The sequence below is a fragment of the Typopeltis vanoorti genome, chromosome 18 (genome assembly GCF_054136105.1).
Source record: "Typopeltis vanoorti isolate ZY-2024b chromosome 18, IOZ_Tvanoo_1.0, whole genome shotgun sequence".
NCBI lineage: Eukaryota > Metazoa > Arthropoda > Arachnida > Uropygi > Thelyphonidae > Typopeltis > Typopeltis vanoorti.
In genome coordinates, this window is record NC_143566.1 from 95,775,869 (window position 1) to 95,795,291 (window position 19,423).

The following is a 19,423-nucleotide window of genomic DNA, read 5'->3' on the forward strand; positions in this document are numbered from 1 at the left end:
TATAAACTCCCTTTAGCATTTTAAAAGTTTCTATGATATCTCCTCGTGACTGTCTATCAACTAAACTTCGTAACCCACACACCTTCAACCTTTCCTCATAGGGAACATTTCACAGACCTGTCACCAGCTGAGTCACTTGTCTCTGAATCACCTCTACCCATCTGGTCCCCAAGAAACCCAGATGACCAAATCTGTGCATGATATGCCCTCTGAACTTCAACTCTCTGTCCTCCATTATCCCCAAGTCCCTAGTCTCATCAATTTCCTGTAATCCAGTACCATGAATGTGATATACTGTGTACAACCTTTTCAACAAGTATATAATCTTAAATTTTGCAACATTAAATTGACAATTGTTATCCTTTGCTAATTTATTTAAATCATCCTGCAGGTTATCAACATCACCTTTATCAACTATTGTTCTCCCAAGTTTTGCATCATGAGAAAACAACTGAATATCCTAGCTATACCTTATAGGAGACATGCCCGCTATGAAAGCGTCCATATATTCACCTCCTATTGGTCCATTTTGATAAAGTTTCACTGGCCTGATAGCTATTTCAAACTGGTTCGTTTTCATCAGAGACCAGGCAGAAACCTTAAGAACTCTGCCTGGTCTCTGAACTCTGCTATGACATCAAACTGGTTGGCTTTCGTCAGTTTGAAACAGTTGTCAGGCCAGTGAAACTTTATCAAAATGGACCAATAGGAGGCGAATATATGGACACTGTCATAGCGGGCATGTCTCCTATAAGGTCCGGCTAGGGCAACTCATAAATACCGGCGATGTAAGCTCTCTGGTCAAATTTCATAAGAAACTTTTATAGTTTCTGTATTCGGCTTTGAAATAATGCTGGATTTAATATCCACTTGATTTTTATAATTTTTGCATCACTGAAGTGAAGCCTTTTGGCTCTTTATTTTAGTAAAACTGAATATCCCCCTGAAACTTTCCCTATATTGTTTATATACAAATTAAAGAGTAGTGGCTCTAGTACAGAACTCTGAGGTACTCCACTAGTCATCCTCATTCTCCAAGATTCCACTCCGCCATAAATGAACTGTCAATTCTTTGTTTAAGTGTGCAAGTATAGTGAGCAATTAATAAGTGGTATTTTTCTGGAAATATGCATCATATAAAAGGCAATTGTATTAATATAAATTAATGTAATGAATTACATTTTCCAAAAATTAATGCTGTTTTTACTGTTCTTCCTATTCTTTTCATTTATGAATATATTATGGACTTTTTTTTCTAACAGTCATTTCTCACACAAAGTAAATCTACATACAATACAACACCACTAATCACTATATTATTGAGTTGTTTATTAAGTTATTCGGACATATAATTAATAAAATGATGGGTGAGTGCATATGTGTGTATGGGAAGGAAGTCTGGTGAGTAGCATTTTGTATAATTTACTGAACCATGTAAATTGAACCACTGTGCTATTGAAGTATATCCCCTCAACCTAAAACTGTTCTTCCTATTCTTTTCATTTATGAATATATTATGGACTTTTTTTCTAACAGTCATTTCTCACACAAAGTAAATCTACATACAATACAACACCACTAATCACTATATTATTGAGTTGTTTATTAAGTTATTCGGACATATAATTAATAAAATGATGGGTGAGTGCATATGTGTGTATGTGTATATGAGAAGGAAGTCTGGTGAGTAGCATTTTGCATAATTTACTGAACCATGGTGAGCCACTGTGCTATTGAAGTATATCCCCTCAACCTAATCCTGTCCACTGCCACTTTCAGATTAGTAGTGTTATCAATAAATGGTAGAGAATTCACAACCAAGAAATCCAAGATCACAACAAGTCTAAGGAATATTCACTATGAAGACAGATTAAGAGTTTGTGGAGGGTCCACAGTTTGCCACTTTGGTAAACAAGTGAAAAAAAGGGTATATGAAGATGCAGAAGAAAATGCTCAATACATTGAGAGAAAATAATGAGTAACTCATGAAACCATCTAGTCATCATATCATTAGCGAGAGTGTGAGGACCAGAATTTTTGCCCTTGGTGAGCTGTGAATGAGTGGAGCAGGAAGCGCACTCTCAGTAAATGCATTTATGATATGCACTATGTGAGTCAGTCAAATCTCCTATGATGAATCCTAGGATGGACCAAATTACCCAAACAATAATTAATATACTATACTATCAATTTAAAACTTTTTTTAAAAAAATATCCAGTGATAAAATGATATTAAACTGCAAGATAACTGTTCAACATGTTTTTTTTTCTCTCCAGAGTAGTCTACATACCAGATCTGCTTTTGATGAACCATCTTTAGCTCTTGCAATACGTGACTTAAATACATGGCAAACTCTATTGTTTTCTATTAGAACCTCTTCGATAGGTGTTAGCCTGCAAAAAATGTAGTATAGTTACAAAAGTCACAATAGCATTAACAATTACTACAAAATTTATAAGTAAAGCAGGTTATTTTCTTTAATAATTAAATCCTAATTCAAGCATAGGACACAATGCAAACTGTTTATTAACAACTTAATGCAGAATCTTTCCAATGAAGTCAGAATTATTAGCTTAAAGAAGCCTTGAAAATTAGAAGCATATTTGACAGTGATAACTGACATATCAGAAATACGTGTTGCAAAGTTTTATTACTAGTTTTCTTAGTGTATGTATATCACTAATGGACAAGTGACAGAAAGATTTCCAGAAGCATGCTGTTGTTCTTGACATTTCCAAAGGACTTGGCAGTTGTGTATAGAAGAAAGTGGGTAAGCGGTCAAACAGAAGAGAGCCCTGAAGCAGTCTTGCATTGGCTACCCAGTTGCAGAGGAAAGTGGAACCAAAGAATGGCAGGCTGAGCAGGCAATGCAAGACTGCTTCAGGGCTCTCTTCTGTTTGACTGCTTACCCACTTTCTCCTATACACAAGTGACCTATAATCCTACTTGAAGTTTTGTTCATAACAGCACACTGCATTCCTTCTACTCATTCTATTTTGTTATTTAACTTGCATCTTTGCTAAAAACTGTGCTTTAAGTAGCCAATATTTTACTTTTTCTATATATATATATATTTTTTTTATTTTTTATTTTTTCATATTTATATATACTGACTATAACCGAGACTAGAATAACAATTAAATTTATTCAATTAAATATATTGAATAAATTTAATTGTTATTCTAGTCTCGGTTATAGTCAGTATATATAAATACGAACATATCCCAATTCTGAGTTAATACTACAACAAATTGTTTTATATATATATATATATATACACACACATACACACACACATATATATATATACATCATGTATGATGTATATATATGATATGTGTATATATATATATATATATGTATGATGAATTATTGACTTGGTTGAAATACGTATTGTGAAAAGAGTTGAATGACTTAAACCGAGAGTTAGGTAAAAGGGGGTTTAATAGTAAAACACAACTAGTTTCGGCTTATAACAGCCTTCATCAGGTGACATTATAAAAGAAAAAACACTAAACACTGAAGGTTAAAAAAACTATGAACAACATAGAGAGTCTCTATACATAATTAGTATAAAAACGTTGTAGTTGTATTTAAAGCTGTTCTTTCGTTTGTTGCATTGATAGGAGAGCGCATGCTTGCAGCATCACGTGAACGGCGGTGCATGATTACAGCTGAATGACTATCTGGGAGGTTGTAGCTCAAGTTATTATTTAGATGTTCAGGGTTGAGGTTGATTTCCCTGGTTACTTTAGATTCCATGATACTATATACAAGCAAAATCATGGTCCGGCGATGGGTAATCCTTTATCCCCTGTTCTTGTAAATATTTACTTGGAGGATTTTGAAGCTAAGGCTATCTCTTCCTTTGCTTTAACACCTAAAGTTTGGAAACGTTATGGATGATGTTTTCCTCATTTGGAGCCATGGACATGATTCTCTAATGGATTTCCTGAAACATCTCAATAGTCGACATCCAAGTACAAAGTTCACAGCAGAGCTTGAAACTGATGGTTCCCTGCCTTTCCTGGATGTGAAACTGACCCGGTCTTCTGGTAAACTTAAAATTTCAATATATAGAAAGCCTACACATACCAACAGATATCTTCATAGTCAGTCCCATCACTTCTCTCCCTAAAAACTTGGAATAATTTCTACCTTGGGACATAGAGCTCACTCTCTTCTTGATGACCCAAATGAACTTCAAAAAGAAATAAACTATCTCAAAACTACTTTCGTACTTAAGGGATATTCTAAAAGAATTATTGAAAATTTCCTTCTTAATCCTCCTAGTCATCACATAGAAGAAATAAATACATTTAAAGGCAACATATCTATTCCTTACATAAGTTCCGTTTCACAAAAATTAGCCAAGGTTCTAAAAAAATACAATATCAGAACTTTGTTCACTCCACTTCCAAAAATCCGTTTCTTAATAAGTCACCCAAAACCATGTCATCGTCATCTTAAATTTCCTGGTGTGTACAAAATTTGGTGTGATTGTGATATTCCTTATTTTGGCCAGACAGACAAATCTATTGAATTACGCATGGAGGAACACATAAGGGACATTGCTAAAAAAAACAGCCATTGCCTTATCAAGCCATAAGCTACTAACATCTTTCATTGCCATGATGAATTGGAGAGAAAAATCGTAGATTCTAGGGAAATCATCCTCAACCCTGAACATCTAAATAATAACTTGAGCTACAACCTCCCAGATAGTCATTCAGTGTAATCATGTACTGGCGTTCATGTGATGCTGCAAGCACGCACTCTCCTAACAATGCAACAAATGAAAGAACAGCTTTAAATACAACTACAACGTTTTCATAGTAATTATGTATAGAGACTCTCTATGTTGTTCATAGTTTTTTTAACCCTCAGTGTTTAGTGTTTTTTCTATTATAATGTCACCTGATGAATTAAACCCCCTTTTATCTAACTCTCAGTTTAAGTCATTCAACTCTTTTCACAATATGTATATATATATATATATATATATATATATATAATATTCAACACATGTTGAAAGCAGGAAAATGAAAAGATGAGTGTTAATGATGAAAGGTGTGAAATAGTGAATAAAATAAGAATGAGAGTAAGAAAGAAGTGGTTGAAAGTAATGTGATTGAAAAGGTGGGATAAAGAGAGAACCAGTCCTCTTATGCAGACTTCATAAGACAAAAGTGAGCTTGAGTGCCTCGAGAAGCTTCTGGCATAGCATGGAGGAGAATAAAAAGAAATGTAAGTGGGAACAGCATAAAAGAGCAAGAAACTGAGAATAAGCAGAGAGTATTGCATGGAGATTCTGTGACAAGACTTTTTTTTTTTTTTAATATATATCTGATCCACACACAAAAGGCCACAAGACCTATAGCATATTAGTTCCATGTGTGGGCAAGAGGAATAGAAGAGATTTTTTTTTTTGGAAAATTATGGAGACAACTACCGTGTTTGAGTAAAACTTTAGTTTAATATAAACCAAAATCAACACTCAACGTTTCAACCTTCATATCAAGGTCATCTTCTGGAGCATATACACTATATACAGAGAAACAAGCTGCACTGCAATCTACATGATTTGTTAAAGTTACTGACCAACCATTACAACAATATTGGCCTGACCTCTGGTGAACAAACAAACAAACAAAAAAAGTTTACTACATCAATGCTAGAGTCCTATTATTATTATTATTATTATCATTATCATCTATTGGTTACAAAATTACACTGGGCTGGAGAGCAACATGTTTATACATATATATATATTAAAACATGAAACTTATTAAACTAAAGTTTAACTAAATTATAAAACTATAAAACTATATAACTAAATAAATTATAAATAATAATAAATAAATAATAATATCAATTATATAACTAAAGTTAAACTAAATTATTAAACTGATTCCATGAACAATCTTTTGTATTTAAATTTATAGCAGTGTAATAACGCGGCTTTCTTCCAGCATATTCTGTGGCGGGTATCCAGAGCATGATCTGCAAGTCCAGAGTGGCTGTATTGGTGAAACCAGATGTAGTCTTTGTGTTCCGATATCCTGACATTAGCTGTCCTGCCTGTTTGGACAAAGTAGGACAGTTTACAGCTGCAAGGGACCTGGTATACTCCCAGTAGGTCTAGCAGAAGTGGCTGGTCCTTGATGGAGCAGATAAGGGATGCCAATTTCTTATATGGTTTGTAACAGGAAGTCAGGTCATATTTTTTTAAGATTTTGATTAACTTTTCAGAGATACCCCGGATATAGGGAATGGTGATGGATTTGGTAATATTTTTTGGGGGTTGTAGCCATTGGCTAAGAAAGTGTTAAGGATGTGGTTTAGTTCAGTGGTTAGGGCATTGTCATCTGAACAGATTAATTTTGCCCTGTTATATAGTGTTTTTATAATCACATATTATTGTGAGGGGAGGTGGTGGAATTGCTGGTGAAATTACAGAAAACCTATCAGTATGGGTAGGTTTTCTGTAAACAGAGAAAGACAATGATCCATGATCCATCAGGCTGGCAAGTGATTAGAGTGTCTAGGAAAGGGAGACTATTGTTTTCTTCTTCTTCCAAGGTGAACTGGATTCTGGGGTGTTGGTTGTTTAAGTGTGTTAAGAAGGAGTGGAGTGCATCTGAGCCATGTGGCCGTATTGATGATGTGTTCGCTATATGGCCACATGGCTCAGATAGCCAAATGGTGGGTTTTTGTAGGGCTGAGTTTAAGCTTTCTCTTCAAAAGTCTCTATCTGTTTGTAGAATTTTCCATGCCAAATGAAATAGCCTGAGTTCATTGCAAACTGAAATAGGGCTGAGATATTGGGAGGAAATTTGGTTTAGATGAGCTCTAAGGTTTCCTTGAGTGGGACATTTGTGAACAGGGGGAGAGACATCAAAACTGACCATTACGTCAGTGGGTTGGAGTGAGAGGTTTTCTATATTGGCTTTGAAGTGGGCTGAGTTTTTTATGTGTGATGGTGTGTTGCCAGTATAGTGTGTGAGCGCTTTGGCTAAATGTTTGGCTAATTTGTATGTGGGGGAATCAATGACACCCACTATGGGATGTAATGGCACATTTTGTTTATGTATTTTTGGAAGTCCATATATTCGGGGGGGGGGGGTCATAGAGTTAAAACGTTTTAGTTTGTTAGTAACTTCCACAGGCCAAGAAGTGACTTTCTTAAGGAGCCTTTGGAGTGTTCTAATTTGTTGGGAGCTGATGGGATCATATTCAATAGGGAGGTAGGCAGCCCGTCTAACAATAAAGCATTAAGCTTACCTGTATAGTCAGTTTGGTTCAGAACCACAGTGGCATTTCCCTTATCCACTTTGGTGATTACTATTTCTTTGTTTTTCTTCATTTCCTGTAGAGCTTTATATTCTCCTTTGGATAGGTTGGTTTTTGGTGGTCTTGCTTTGGTGAGAACGCCGGCTACATCCAGTCTGATATTGCTGGAGATATGGTTTGAAAGTTATATGATAGAATCTCTGTGGATGATAGTAATTCTTGTAGATATGCTTATACGTTGGTAACACATGACTATTAAATTATTTCAAGAATTTACAATGCATACTGGAATATTAATTTATTATAATCAGTTTTTTTCTCTCTTCTGCCTCATTTGCTCTTTGTAGCACCTGCATGCACGCGTCATAGTTGTATGTTCCCACGAAGATGGTAATGTGACATTGCCGAAATATAGGAAATATTTATTAAAGTTTCTTTTAATTAATATTGTCCCATTAAATTAAATGGGACATTTTAGGTTTGGCTGAAACCAATTGGACAGGAGAAGGAGTTATAAATCTAAATTCAGCAGCAGAGAGGACAATATACATAGAGAAGGAGTTGCCATTTTAGTGAATAATAGCCTACAAAATGCAGTCATGGCCATAGAACCACATGACCCAAAAATGATCGCTATCAGATTAAAAGGTAAAGAAAAAAATGTTCACTTTACAATTATTCAAATCTACGGGCCCGACCAGTCACATGATGATGAAGAAATCGATACCTTTTATGATAAGTTGCAAGATCTAATAGATAAGACCAATAAGAAAGATATATTAATAGTGATGGGAGATTTTAATGCCAAAATTGGGAAGTTCACCCCAGGCATGGAGGATGTTATGGGCAGGTTCGGAGTTGATAACAGAAATGAAAGAGGTGAAAGAATTTTAGAATTTTGTAAAGCAAATAATCTATTTATCTGTAACACCCTTTTTTTTCCATAGACCTTCCCACAAATACACATGGACCTCACCAGATGGTACAACAAAGAACTGTATTGATTACATTCTAATCAAACGCAACTGGAAATCATCAGTGCAAAATGTTAGAACTTTAAAAACTCCAAACTTCGACACTGACCATGAACTGCTAGTAGCAAAAATTAAACTAAAATTCAAGTATCGTAAATCACGAGCTCCTATCAACAAAGTGGATCTGTCAAAACTGAAAGAGAAATCTATGCAAGATAATCAGACACTAATAGGAAATGAGTCTAGAAGATTATCCTATGACAATATAGAAAACACATGGAATCAAGGTAAAAAAATTGTTACAAGTACTGCAAGAAACATACTTGGTACAACATCAAGACCAAATCATGAATGGATAACCCCTGAAATTCTAAATATTTTAGAAGAAAAAAGAACAACAAAGCATATATTAAATAAAAAAATACAGAAGAAAATAAACAACATTATAAGAATCTTAAAAACAAAATTGATAAAATGTGCATATCTGCCAAAAATAACTGGTTGGAGGAAAAAACAAAACTCTGCGAAGAAGCTAATAAAAGAAATGATAATAAAATGGTATACGAAATTATCAAAGAATTAATTAAGATCTATAAAGATAACCCATTAACAATGAAAGATAACAATCTAGAAACTAGGTCAATACAAAATATTAAAATAATTTGGAAGGACTACTATCAAACATTATTTCAAAAAGAACAGGAGGAGGAAAGTATAACAGAAAAGATGATATATGAAAAGGCACCACCCATAACTCCAGCAGAAATTATAAATGCAATAAACCAAATGAAACTTTCAAAAGTTACAGGTAAAGATGAAATATCTATAGAACTATGGAAATATGGTGGCAAGGAAGCCATTAATTTCTTAATGAATTTATTTAATCAAATTCTTTATATTGAAGTAATTCCAACTGACTGGAAAACAGGAATTATTATACCAATTCACAAAAAAAGGAGACAAAAGAATATGTGAAAATTACAGACCCATAAGTTATAGTTATAAACTATTCATTCGAATTATACAAAAGAGAACACAGGTGCTTACAGAAAAAATCATAGAGGAAAACCAAGCAGGATTCAGGCCACATAGATCCACCATAGACCATATCTTCACCACTAATAATATAGCAGAAAAATATTGGGAATACAACCTGCCCATATACTATTGTTTTATAGATTTTAAGCAAGCCTTTGATTCAGTTAATAGAAACAAATTAATTACTATCCTAAAAAACGTAAAAATGGATTCTGATATTTTAACATTTATTACAAATTATTATGGAGATACCAAAGCTTTTATTAAAACAAACAACATTAAAACCAAGAATTTCAGAGTCAAGAAAGGTGTAATGCAGGGATGCCCTCTCTCACCCCAACTCTTTATCCTCTTCCTAGAAGGAGTCTGTAAAACCATAGCCAATGAACCAGGTGTAAAAATCAATGGTAACAACATTCTTCTTCTTCTGGTTCCCATCTGCCATATGGCCGGGGGAGGTAGCTATTTGCTACCATTCTAGGGAGAGATGATTATGAGCAAGGTGGTTTCCCGTTGCCTTCCTTGCCGTAAGTATTTATGACTGTAACCTGTGTGTTCACGGGGCTGGTTTGCCTGCTTGCGGGATGAAAAACCCCAGATAAACTGGCGGAAAAAACCCTGCTGCCCACGCCCAAGACTGGCTAACTTGGCTATGGCTGAGGAAGATCCTTAAGCTCCTCACGTCATGGACGGGAATCGAACCTAGGCCACTCCTTCCCCAGGCATATGGTTGCGAAGCGCAAAGCCACTAGGCTAACCGCACGGACTGGTAACAACATTAATCACATAAAATATGTGGATGATATCATTATTTTAGCAGATTCTAAACCACAGCTAGAAAAAACTATAAATATTTTAAATGACTCTTGTAAAACTTATGGTATGAAAATAAATCTTCATAAAACAAAAATAATGAAGATAGGTAGAGAAGAAGAAAATATTTCTATAAATCTTGAAAATCACCTGCTGGAACAAGTTAACAAATATGTTTATCTTGGCAGTCTTATATCTAGTAACCTCAACAATATGGAAACAGTAAAACACAGGCTAAACCTAGGTTGGACCAACACGAATAAACTAAACAAAATATGGAAAAATAAAAAAAAATCCCAACGAGTCTAAAATTAAAATTATATAAAACAATTATTATCCCAATGGCTACCTACTTATGCTTCAGAAGCCTGGAGATTAACTCAACAACCAATCAAGAAACTTCAAGCATTTGAAATGAAATGCCTCAGAAAAATTAAAAACACCCACTGGATGCAACACAAGACTAACGATCAAGTCAGAACAGATTTAGACTTCCCAGATAATATAATAGACACAATCATTAAGCATCAACTGAGATGGTTTGGTCATATTCAGAGATTTTCCCTCATAGACTCCCATATTTAGCTCTGAATGAATATATCGGAGGAAAAAGACCTAGAGGCAGACCAAGAAGTACTTGGATAAAGTTGCTGAAAGAACATTCACATCTACCCAGCTATAGAGTCATGATTGAGATGTCTAAAGATCATGGAGAACCTTTCTTTAGTGGACTCGACCCGTTACCAATCGGATGAGATGAGAGAGAGAATTAATATTCCAGTATATGTTGTAAATTCCTGAAATAATTTAATAGTCATGTGTTACCAACGTATATGCCTATCTACAAGAATATGGCATGGTATGTTGGTTCTGACAAATGCACAAGTGCCACCCTTGTGGCAGAAAGAGCTGTATAATGTGTAGTTTGGGCAGTTGAGATGTACAATAGCAGCTGTTGAGGTTGCCAGTTGGGGTTCTGAAAGGAATAGTAGTTCTGGTTTAGATGACAACAGGTGGTGGTTGTGCACATCGTTTATATTGCTGATTAGGCCACAGTTGTTGATCAAATGGATGGGAATTTTTTTTTTTTTTTTTTAAGAATTAGTGTTGGTGGGTTGCTTGGTTTGATTTCCATTGTCTTTTATGCTTTTTTTAGTTGGATTTTTGTTTGTTTTTTTTAACTATTTTGTATGGAAGAATTTTTGAGATCCACAGTAGAAATGCATTTCTTTTGGTTGTGGTTCATTGTGTTTGGTGAGGAAGAGATAAAAAGGAAGTGGGGCATGCAGTGAGAGGTGACAGACTCACAAACATTATGCCTACATAGAGGGGAGTCAGTCTCCAGTCCACATGTGGCCTCGACAGTTCCCCTTGCAGCCACAGTATTTCGTCTCCCTCTAGTCATGAACTGGCAAAATACATGGTTGCAGGATTTGTCACTAGCTGATTGGGAAACCTCAAGGTTTGTTACTACCTGGTTCAGTCCGTCCCATTAACTAACCAGCGGCTAGCCTGTGGCACTGTTAAAAATGGGGGAGGGTCTGGGTCCCCCACAGTGAGATTGGTATGTCATTGAGGGTATCACTCTCACTGCATGTGAAAAGGGTGGGGGGGTGTCACAGAAACCAAAATCCCTGCTCTGGTGACCAAACATGGCTACAGCCACTTCAGGTCTCTAATAAGCAAGGTGGTAGTATTTCACCAGGTGATGAAAGACATCCATTACCTAGAGGTCTAGTTGGCATTTCCTCCAAATAGGGAAGATATACATTTGCAGCAGCACTGTTCGCCAGAGCTCCATTTACGGAAACAGGATATACTGCTAGAAAGCAGAGATGACTTGACTGCAATAGGCTATATATTGCCTATCAACAGCCTTTAAGTAGCCCAATGAGAACATCGGGAAAGCAGGTTTCCTAGGTGAAGAGATCAAGGATCTCAGTAAAGTCCTTAGTATGCAGACAGGTGAAGTACAAGAGTTCATTAATTTGGCAGGTACAAATGTTTTGAAAGGCATGAAATACATAATAAGAGAAAATATGAAAGAGTTGCTGGAAGAAGCAAAAAAGAATTCATTCCTATCATACCATGTCAGAAAGGCATGATACGAACAAACTAAGGAGAAGAAGATGAGGAAGAGTCATGATTATGAATGAGTCAATAAGAAGACTGTGCAGAAGGTATGGTGTGCAATTTATAGATATATGAAGTGAATATGATTGATGAATGGACATGTATATTATTATTATTCTAAGACACCATGGAATCAAAGGAAGTCCCTTTGTCATACACGCCAAACATCATCATACCATGCCTTAAACACATTCAAATTCTCTGTAAACACCATGCTCCCAGGCAATTCATTCAATCACCAACCACTCTCCATACAAAAAACCTGCATCTCATTCTCTTGCTCACATCCTTGATATACAGCTTCCAGGGATGACCTCTTGTTCTCTCCCCCATCTCCCACTATTTTATGAAAAACCTCTTCAATTAATCCTACAACAATCCCTTACCAACTTATACATCTCTATCATATCACCCCTTTTCCTCCTATTCACTAAACTTCAACTTACATTGTCTCAACCTTTCTTCATATTCAGCCTTCCAGAGATCAGAAACTATTTTGGCCAATCACCTCTGGACCCTAGGCTAACCATGCTGGCCTGGTTGGCCGAGTGCTTAGCATATCACTTTCCAGCCAAAAGGTTGTGGGTTCAAATTCCGCCATGGGCATGGATGTTTGTGATTGTCTGTTGTGAAAATACTAGTGGTGGTGGTGGTGGGCAGTAGATTGCATTGGGGTAGATGATGCTGTTAGCTGTAGTTGGTGGATTGAGTGGTGGAGACGGAGAGTTGTAGGACAGGTACCCTTCCGCAATGAGTCTGAGACTCCCTGGAGGTGTCAAGTAATAATAATAATAATAATAATTAACATATCTTCAGACTTTTGAAACCAGGTAACCAATTCTGTGCATAGTAGCCCATATGTGGTCTAATCAGAGCCTTATACAATGGAACCAGAATCTTGTTAATTCTACAAGTCAATGTCCTCTGCATCACTGCCAGAATTTGTGTTGTCCTCACAATTTTGGCAATATGTCCTCTAAATTTTAGATCTTTATCCACCATCACCCAAAAATCTCTTATTTCCTCTACCTCCAACAATATATCCCCACCAAGCATATATTCTACATCTCATCTTTGTTCCCCAAATTTTAAAACCTTACATTTTGCAACATTGAACTGTCATACCCGCATCTGTGCACATTGACTCAATTTGTTCAAGCCTCTTGTAAGGCCATAACATGTGCTCTACTCCTCATAGTTCTTCCCAACTTTGCATCATCTGCAAACAACTGTATATCCCCATTCAAATCTTCACCAATATTATTAACATATAGGTTAAACAGCAATGTCCCTAAAACAGACCCTTAAGGTATACCGTAGTGATTTTCCTCTTCTGGGATAATCCCTCCCCCTCCGTACACAACTTACTGATATCTATCAGACAGCCAATCCAATGAGCACTAGTTTAATATCCAACTCCATCTGCTCTAGTTTGACTATCAACTTATCATGCAGTAATCTATCACAAGCCTTTGCAAAATCTAAGTATACTACTGTGTACCCATTTCCGTTGTCCAAAGAAGCTGTCACCTTATCGCAATAAGTAAGTAGATTACTAAAACATGACCTCCCTTTAGCAAATCTGTGCTGTTTATCAAAGATATCACCATTGTCAATCCAATTCTGGATCCTGGTTCTCACCAGCCTTTCCAACACTTTAACCACAATGCCTGACAAACACACAGATCGGCCTATAACATGATGCTTGAGTTATGCCACCTCCCTTATGAAGGAGTAAAATCTTGCCTTTCTTCACTGGGTCAAGATCCACTTCTTTGGATCTTGACTCAATGTAAGACTCATATTAAACAAATATGCCAAGGCAGATGTCAATGCTCTAGCACATTCCTTTTTAAAATACAAGGTGATATATCATCAAGTCCCACTATATGACTCATGGATTACATTTGAATAGTTCAGTGACAGGCTAGAAGTGCAAAATCACGGAAACTAGAGGTGTTGATGGGATCCAGTCAGGTGTGTATCCAGTCATTCCCAGGACAAATGAATGTGAGAACATAAATAAAAATGATCGTGTAGTGCTGAGTGCAGTTTGCTAGGTTTTGAAACTGAATTATGTTACTACCATTCAAATACTAGGGGACTGCACAGAAAGATGTGGATGCCATTCGTTAATAGATTAGCACAAAAGTGTAGGCCAAGTAATTATTAAAGGAGACTCAACTATGGACATATTAATTAGAGAGGAAAGTGTGGATGGCAAAATGGAAATGGAATTTACTCACTTACCAAGGGATAATTACCTGAAACTGCATGTAATAGAGGAAAGACATAGGTTTCGAAAGTATTAGATCTGATAATAGGATAAGAAGATGTATCTCTAAAAGGTATCCACTTTGTGTCTGATAGGGATAAGTCAGCATGCAGTCTTTTCCTGGGAAGTTGCCATTCATGGGGAATTCTCAGTCAAGAAGGGTGTATGTAGAACTACAAAGCTAGTGATTATGACAAACTGAAAAACTTAGAAGGCAGCTTAGAGCAGTGCCATAGTATAAGAAACTAATGGTCAGGAGTTATTTTAGAGAATCAATATCGTGGAAGTTAAATAGATGAACAGCATTATAAAGCAAGAGCTGCCAAAAAAGAAAACACTGTAGAGGGAATATAAAGAAAAAGGCGCAAAGTATGCCTATAAGCAATGCAAAGTGCAGGCAAGTGAGATGGCTAAATTAGAAGAGAGGCAATTAGCTAAGGCAGCCAAAGGAAATCTTAGAGGTTTCTTTGCTATGTAGCAAGAGAAAGAATGAGTATGGAAGGAGTGCCAATGGTAGGAAAATCAATGAAGCAGAAGAAATAGTTAAGATACTAAATGATCACTTTCAAGGATGAAATTATTGCAGTTGCCAATGGGACAGATGAAGACTGATGTGAGACCTGATGCAGACAAACTGAAAATATGCTTAAGATGCTCAGCATATTGAAAAACATCAAAGAATGATTATGCTTCCATAATCATTCTTCCTTCTACTGGCCATATATCAAAAGAAAAAAAAAACTTACTAAGATTTCTTTCAGCCTCATTTGCTAACTGTTGCTCATGCCACACTTTTGCTATCCTTAGCAAGTCACCTTCCTTGCTTGCTCTTTGTACTTCTTGTTTAACTGATTATCTCCAACCATCTTCTGCCACCTCCACAATGCCTTTTTCTTCCAGACTGCATACTTCACCTTTTCAGTCATCCAATTTACACCTACCTTATTTAATCTCCTGACCTTTAGAATACACACAATCACTGCCTCTACCAGATACTTCCTGAATAGAGACCAAGCAGCACTGATTTCCTTCCCATGCAATTCCTCATTCCATGATATCATTGCAAGCTGCCTCCTAAGTTTGTCATAACCACCCGACTTATAGTTCAACGTATAACTCTTTCTCACAAAAATCCTAATATGGCTGGCCACCACCCAAATGAGCACTTCATTTACAACAATATCTTCTGATGAGATAATCAAATCAAACACCCACGATCCATGTGTGGCCTCTGTTATGTACTTCTGAGGGTAGTTATCCCTTAAAAACTCAAGAAATTCATTCACTTTGGTTCCTGATACTGTCGCTTCATTCCAGTCTATATTACCAGAATTGAAATCACCCATAATGATCATCCTTACTTATTAGCAAGATCAATTTGTCAAAACATTTCCTTCTTGCTGCTTTCTACATTACCAGGTCTATAGCAACACCCTACTAAACATTTCGTCCTATCCACCTCCACTTCATACTATACTGCTTCAAAACCACTGTCAGTATTTGCTCCTCACATTTCCAATCTAGATGAGCACAACTCCTCTGCCATCATCAATAACACTCCTCCTCTCTTTTTGCTTTGTCTTCACCAAAAACTATTATTATTATTATTATTATTACGGGCAACTCCAGGGAGTCATTGGACTCATCAAGGGAGGCCCCAAATTATATTCATCACAACTATTTGACATTCATAAAGTATCTATCATACCTCGCCTTAAACTCATTCACTATCACAGCATCCACCACAGACTCAGGGAGCGCATTCCACTCATTCACTACTCTAAAAGTAAAGAACCCAGCTCTAACACCTTTACTAACCACACTTTTGCCCAGTTTCCATGGATGTCCCCTAGTCCTCCCACAACCAGCCCTGTTCTCAAAAATATCTTCTGAATTAATTTTATAGAAACCCTTCAGTAATTTGAATGTCTCAATCATATCTCCTCTCCTCCGCCTATCAACCAATTTTTGCAACCCACAAATCCTCAACCTGTTCTCATATGGTTCATTCCACAGAACTGCTATCATCTTGGTCACTCGCCTCTGGATCCTCTCCACCTCCTCCCCATCAAGAAGAAACCTAGGTGACCAAATCTGAGCAGTAGTCTAGATGGGATCTTATCAAGGCTCGATACAGAGGAACAATAACCTGCTTGTCTCTGCTTGTCATCGTATTCTTCAGCAACCAAGTGATTTGATGAGCTGTTTTGGTCACTTTTGCAATGTGTCCCCTAAATTTCTAAACATTTCGTCCTATCCACCTCCACTTCATACTATACTGCTTCAAAACCACTGTCAGTATTTGCTCCTCACATTTCCAATCTAGATGAGCACAACTCCTCTGCCATCATCAATAACACTCCTCCTCTCTTTTTGCTTTGTCTTCACCAAAAACTATTATTATTATTATTATTATTACGGGCAACTCCAGGGAGTCATTGGACTCATCAAGGGAGGCCCCAAATTATATTCATCACAACTATTTGACATTCATAAAGTATCTATCATACCTCGCCTTAAACTCATTCACTATCACAGCATCCACCACAGACTCAGGGAGCGCATTCCACTCATTCACTACTCTAAAAGTAAAGAACCCAGCTCTAACACCTTTACTAACCACACTTTTGCCCAGTTTCCATGGATGTCCCCTAGTCCTCCCACAACCAGCCCTGTTCTCAAAAATATCTTCTGAATTAATTTTATAGAAACCCTTCAGTAATTTGAATGTCTCAATCATATCTCCTCTCCTCCGCCTATCAACCAATTTTTGCAACCCACAAATCCTCAACCTGTTCTCATATGGTTCATTCCACAGAACTGCTATCATCTTGGTCACTCGCCTCTGGATCCTCTCCACCTCCTCCCCATCAAGAAGAAACCTAGGTGACCAAATCTGAGCACAGTAGTCTAGATGGGATCTTATCAAGGCTCGATACAGAGGAACAATAACCTGCTTGTCTCTGCTTGTCATCGTATTCTTCAGCAACCAAGTGATTTGATGAGCTGTTTTGGTCACTTTTGCAATGTGTCCCCTAAATTTCAATTCCTTATCTACCAACACTCCTAAATCTCGTGCCTCATCAATTTCCTGGAGCACGGTTCCACCAATGCAGTAAACTGCCGCCAATCTTTTCACCCCAAAATGCATAACCTTACATTTTGCCACATTAAACTGACATCCATTCTCCTTAGCCCAGACCTCCAATCTATCCAAATCATCCTGCAAAATTTTGACGTCATCTGCATTCACTATTGCCCTACCCAACTTCGCATCATCCGCAAACAAATGAACTGTTCCTCTTAGATCATTTCCTATATCATTTATGAACAAATTAAACAGCAGTGGTCCAAGAACAGATCCTTGTGGCACACCACTAGTCACAGGCCGTCTTGTGGACTCTACTCCCGAGTAAACCACTCTCTGATATCTCTCCGTCAACCACCCTCCTATCCATCTCACCAACCCTATGTCCATTCCCATATGCTGCAATTTACTGATTAGAATTCCATATGGAATCCTGTCAAAGGCCTTGGCAAGGTCCAGTAGAATCACCGTAAACCCATTACCCTTATCCAGTTCAGCCATCACTGTGTTATAATACGTGAGCAAGTTACTGAGGCATGACCTACCCTTCACAAAACCATGCTGTCCCCGATACAGTATCCCATTTTCTTCTATCCAATCTTGTATTTTCCTCTTGACTATTTTCTCTAAAACCTTGACAATGATTCCTGATATGCTAATCGGTCGGTAATTTACTACAGCAGTCTTGGAACCACCTTTATGCAGTGGAACTATTTTCCCCTCTTTCCACCCGCTCGGGACTAACCCAGACACGAGTCTCAAATTAAACAAAATGGTCAAGGGTACTGACAATTCTTTAGCTGCTTCTCGTACAACACGAGCTGGTATACCATCCAATCCCACAGATGTATTGACATTGAGGTTATGCAATAGACTACTCACCTCCACTTCATTAACCACAATTCCCGTATAATCTACTGGTTTATTCGTTTCTGCAATGTCACCACCTGGATGATATACTTTTGCAAAGTGCTCACTCAGTAACTCAACTATCTCAACTGATTCAGTTACCTCCCTACCATCGGCATTCTTTAAAATCAATCTGCCATGTACATTTTTCCTTTTACTTGCTACATATCTAAAAAACTGTTTAGGATTCTCTTTAGCCTGCATGGCCAATGTTCTTTCGTAATCCTTTTTTGCTTTTCTTACCACACTCGTCACCCTTCTGGCCTGTGCTTTATACCGTTCATGTGCCTGCCGGTCACCCTTCTCCTTAAATTCCCTCCATAGTTGTTTCTTTTTTTGCAACTCAAGCTTAATGGTGTTATTCATCCATTTGACCCCTACTTGATTTATTATTCGGACACTAGGTATACAGTCAGCCATTGCTTCATGCAAGCACTTCTTAACTACCTCCCATGCACTATCAACTTCTAGTCCTTGCAGTTGTACATGCCATGGCACTGAACCAATCAAACTCCTAAGCTTGTCATACTTTCCAGCCCGATAATTCCACATGTACCCTGTCTTAATTGAAAATTCTACTCCTTTAGCCACCTCCCAAGTTAAGACCCTATGATCACTCTCACCGATTGGTGGCAATGTGGTCATATTTGTTACAGCCAAATCCTCAGATGTAATTACTAGGTCAAGCACTCTCTGACCCCTAGTATTTTCCATTACATGCTGTCGCAGATAGTTATCCATTAATAACCGCATAAAATCCAGTTCCTTCCTCCCGTGTGTCCTCTCCTCACTCCAATCAATGCGACCATGGTTGAAATCTCCCATAATAATCACCCTCCTTCCACCCATTTCTTCTATTTGCTTGTGCATACTGTCACCACCATCTTTTCCATCACCTG

The 19,423-nt window shown here is 37.2% G+C and overlaps 1 protein-coding gene across 3 annotated transcripts in view; it reads right to left on the reverse strand.

The window, feature by feature from the left end:
* Window positions 1-19,423, reverse strand: part of LOC150096963 (VPS9 domain-containing protein 1-like) — a 453,159-nt gene that overhangs the window by 288,870 nt on the left and 144,866 nt on the right. For all 3 annotated transcript variants that reach the window (XM_090408053.1, XM_090408054.1, XM_090408055.1), the window contains one exon: window positions 2,292-2,394. In XM_090408053.1, coding sequence (XP_090264179.1) covers window positions 2,292-2,394 — 103 coding nt within the window. The remainder of the gene's footprint in view (window positions 1-2,291; window positions 2,395-19,423) is intronic.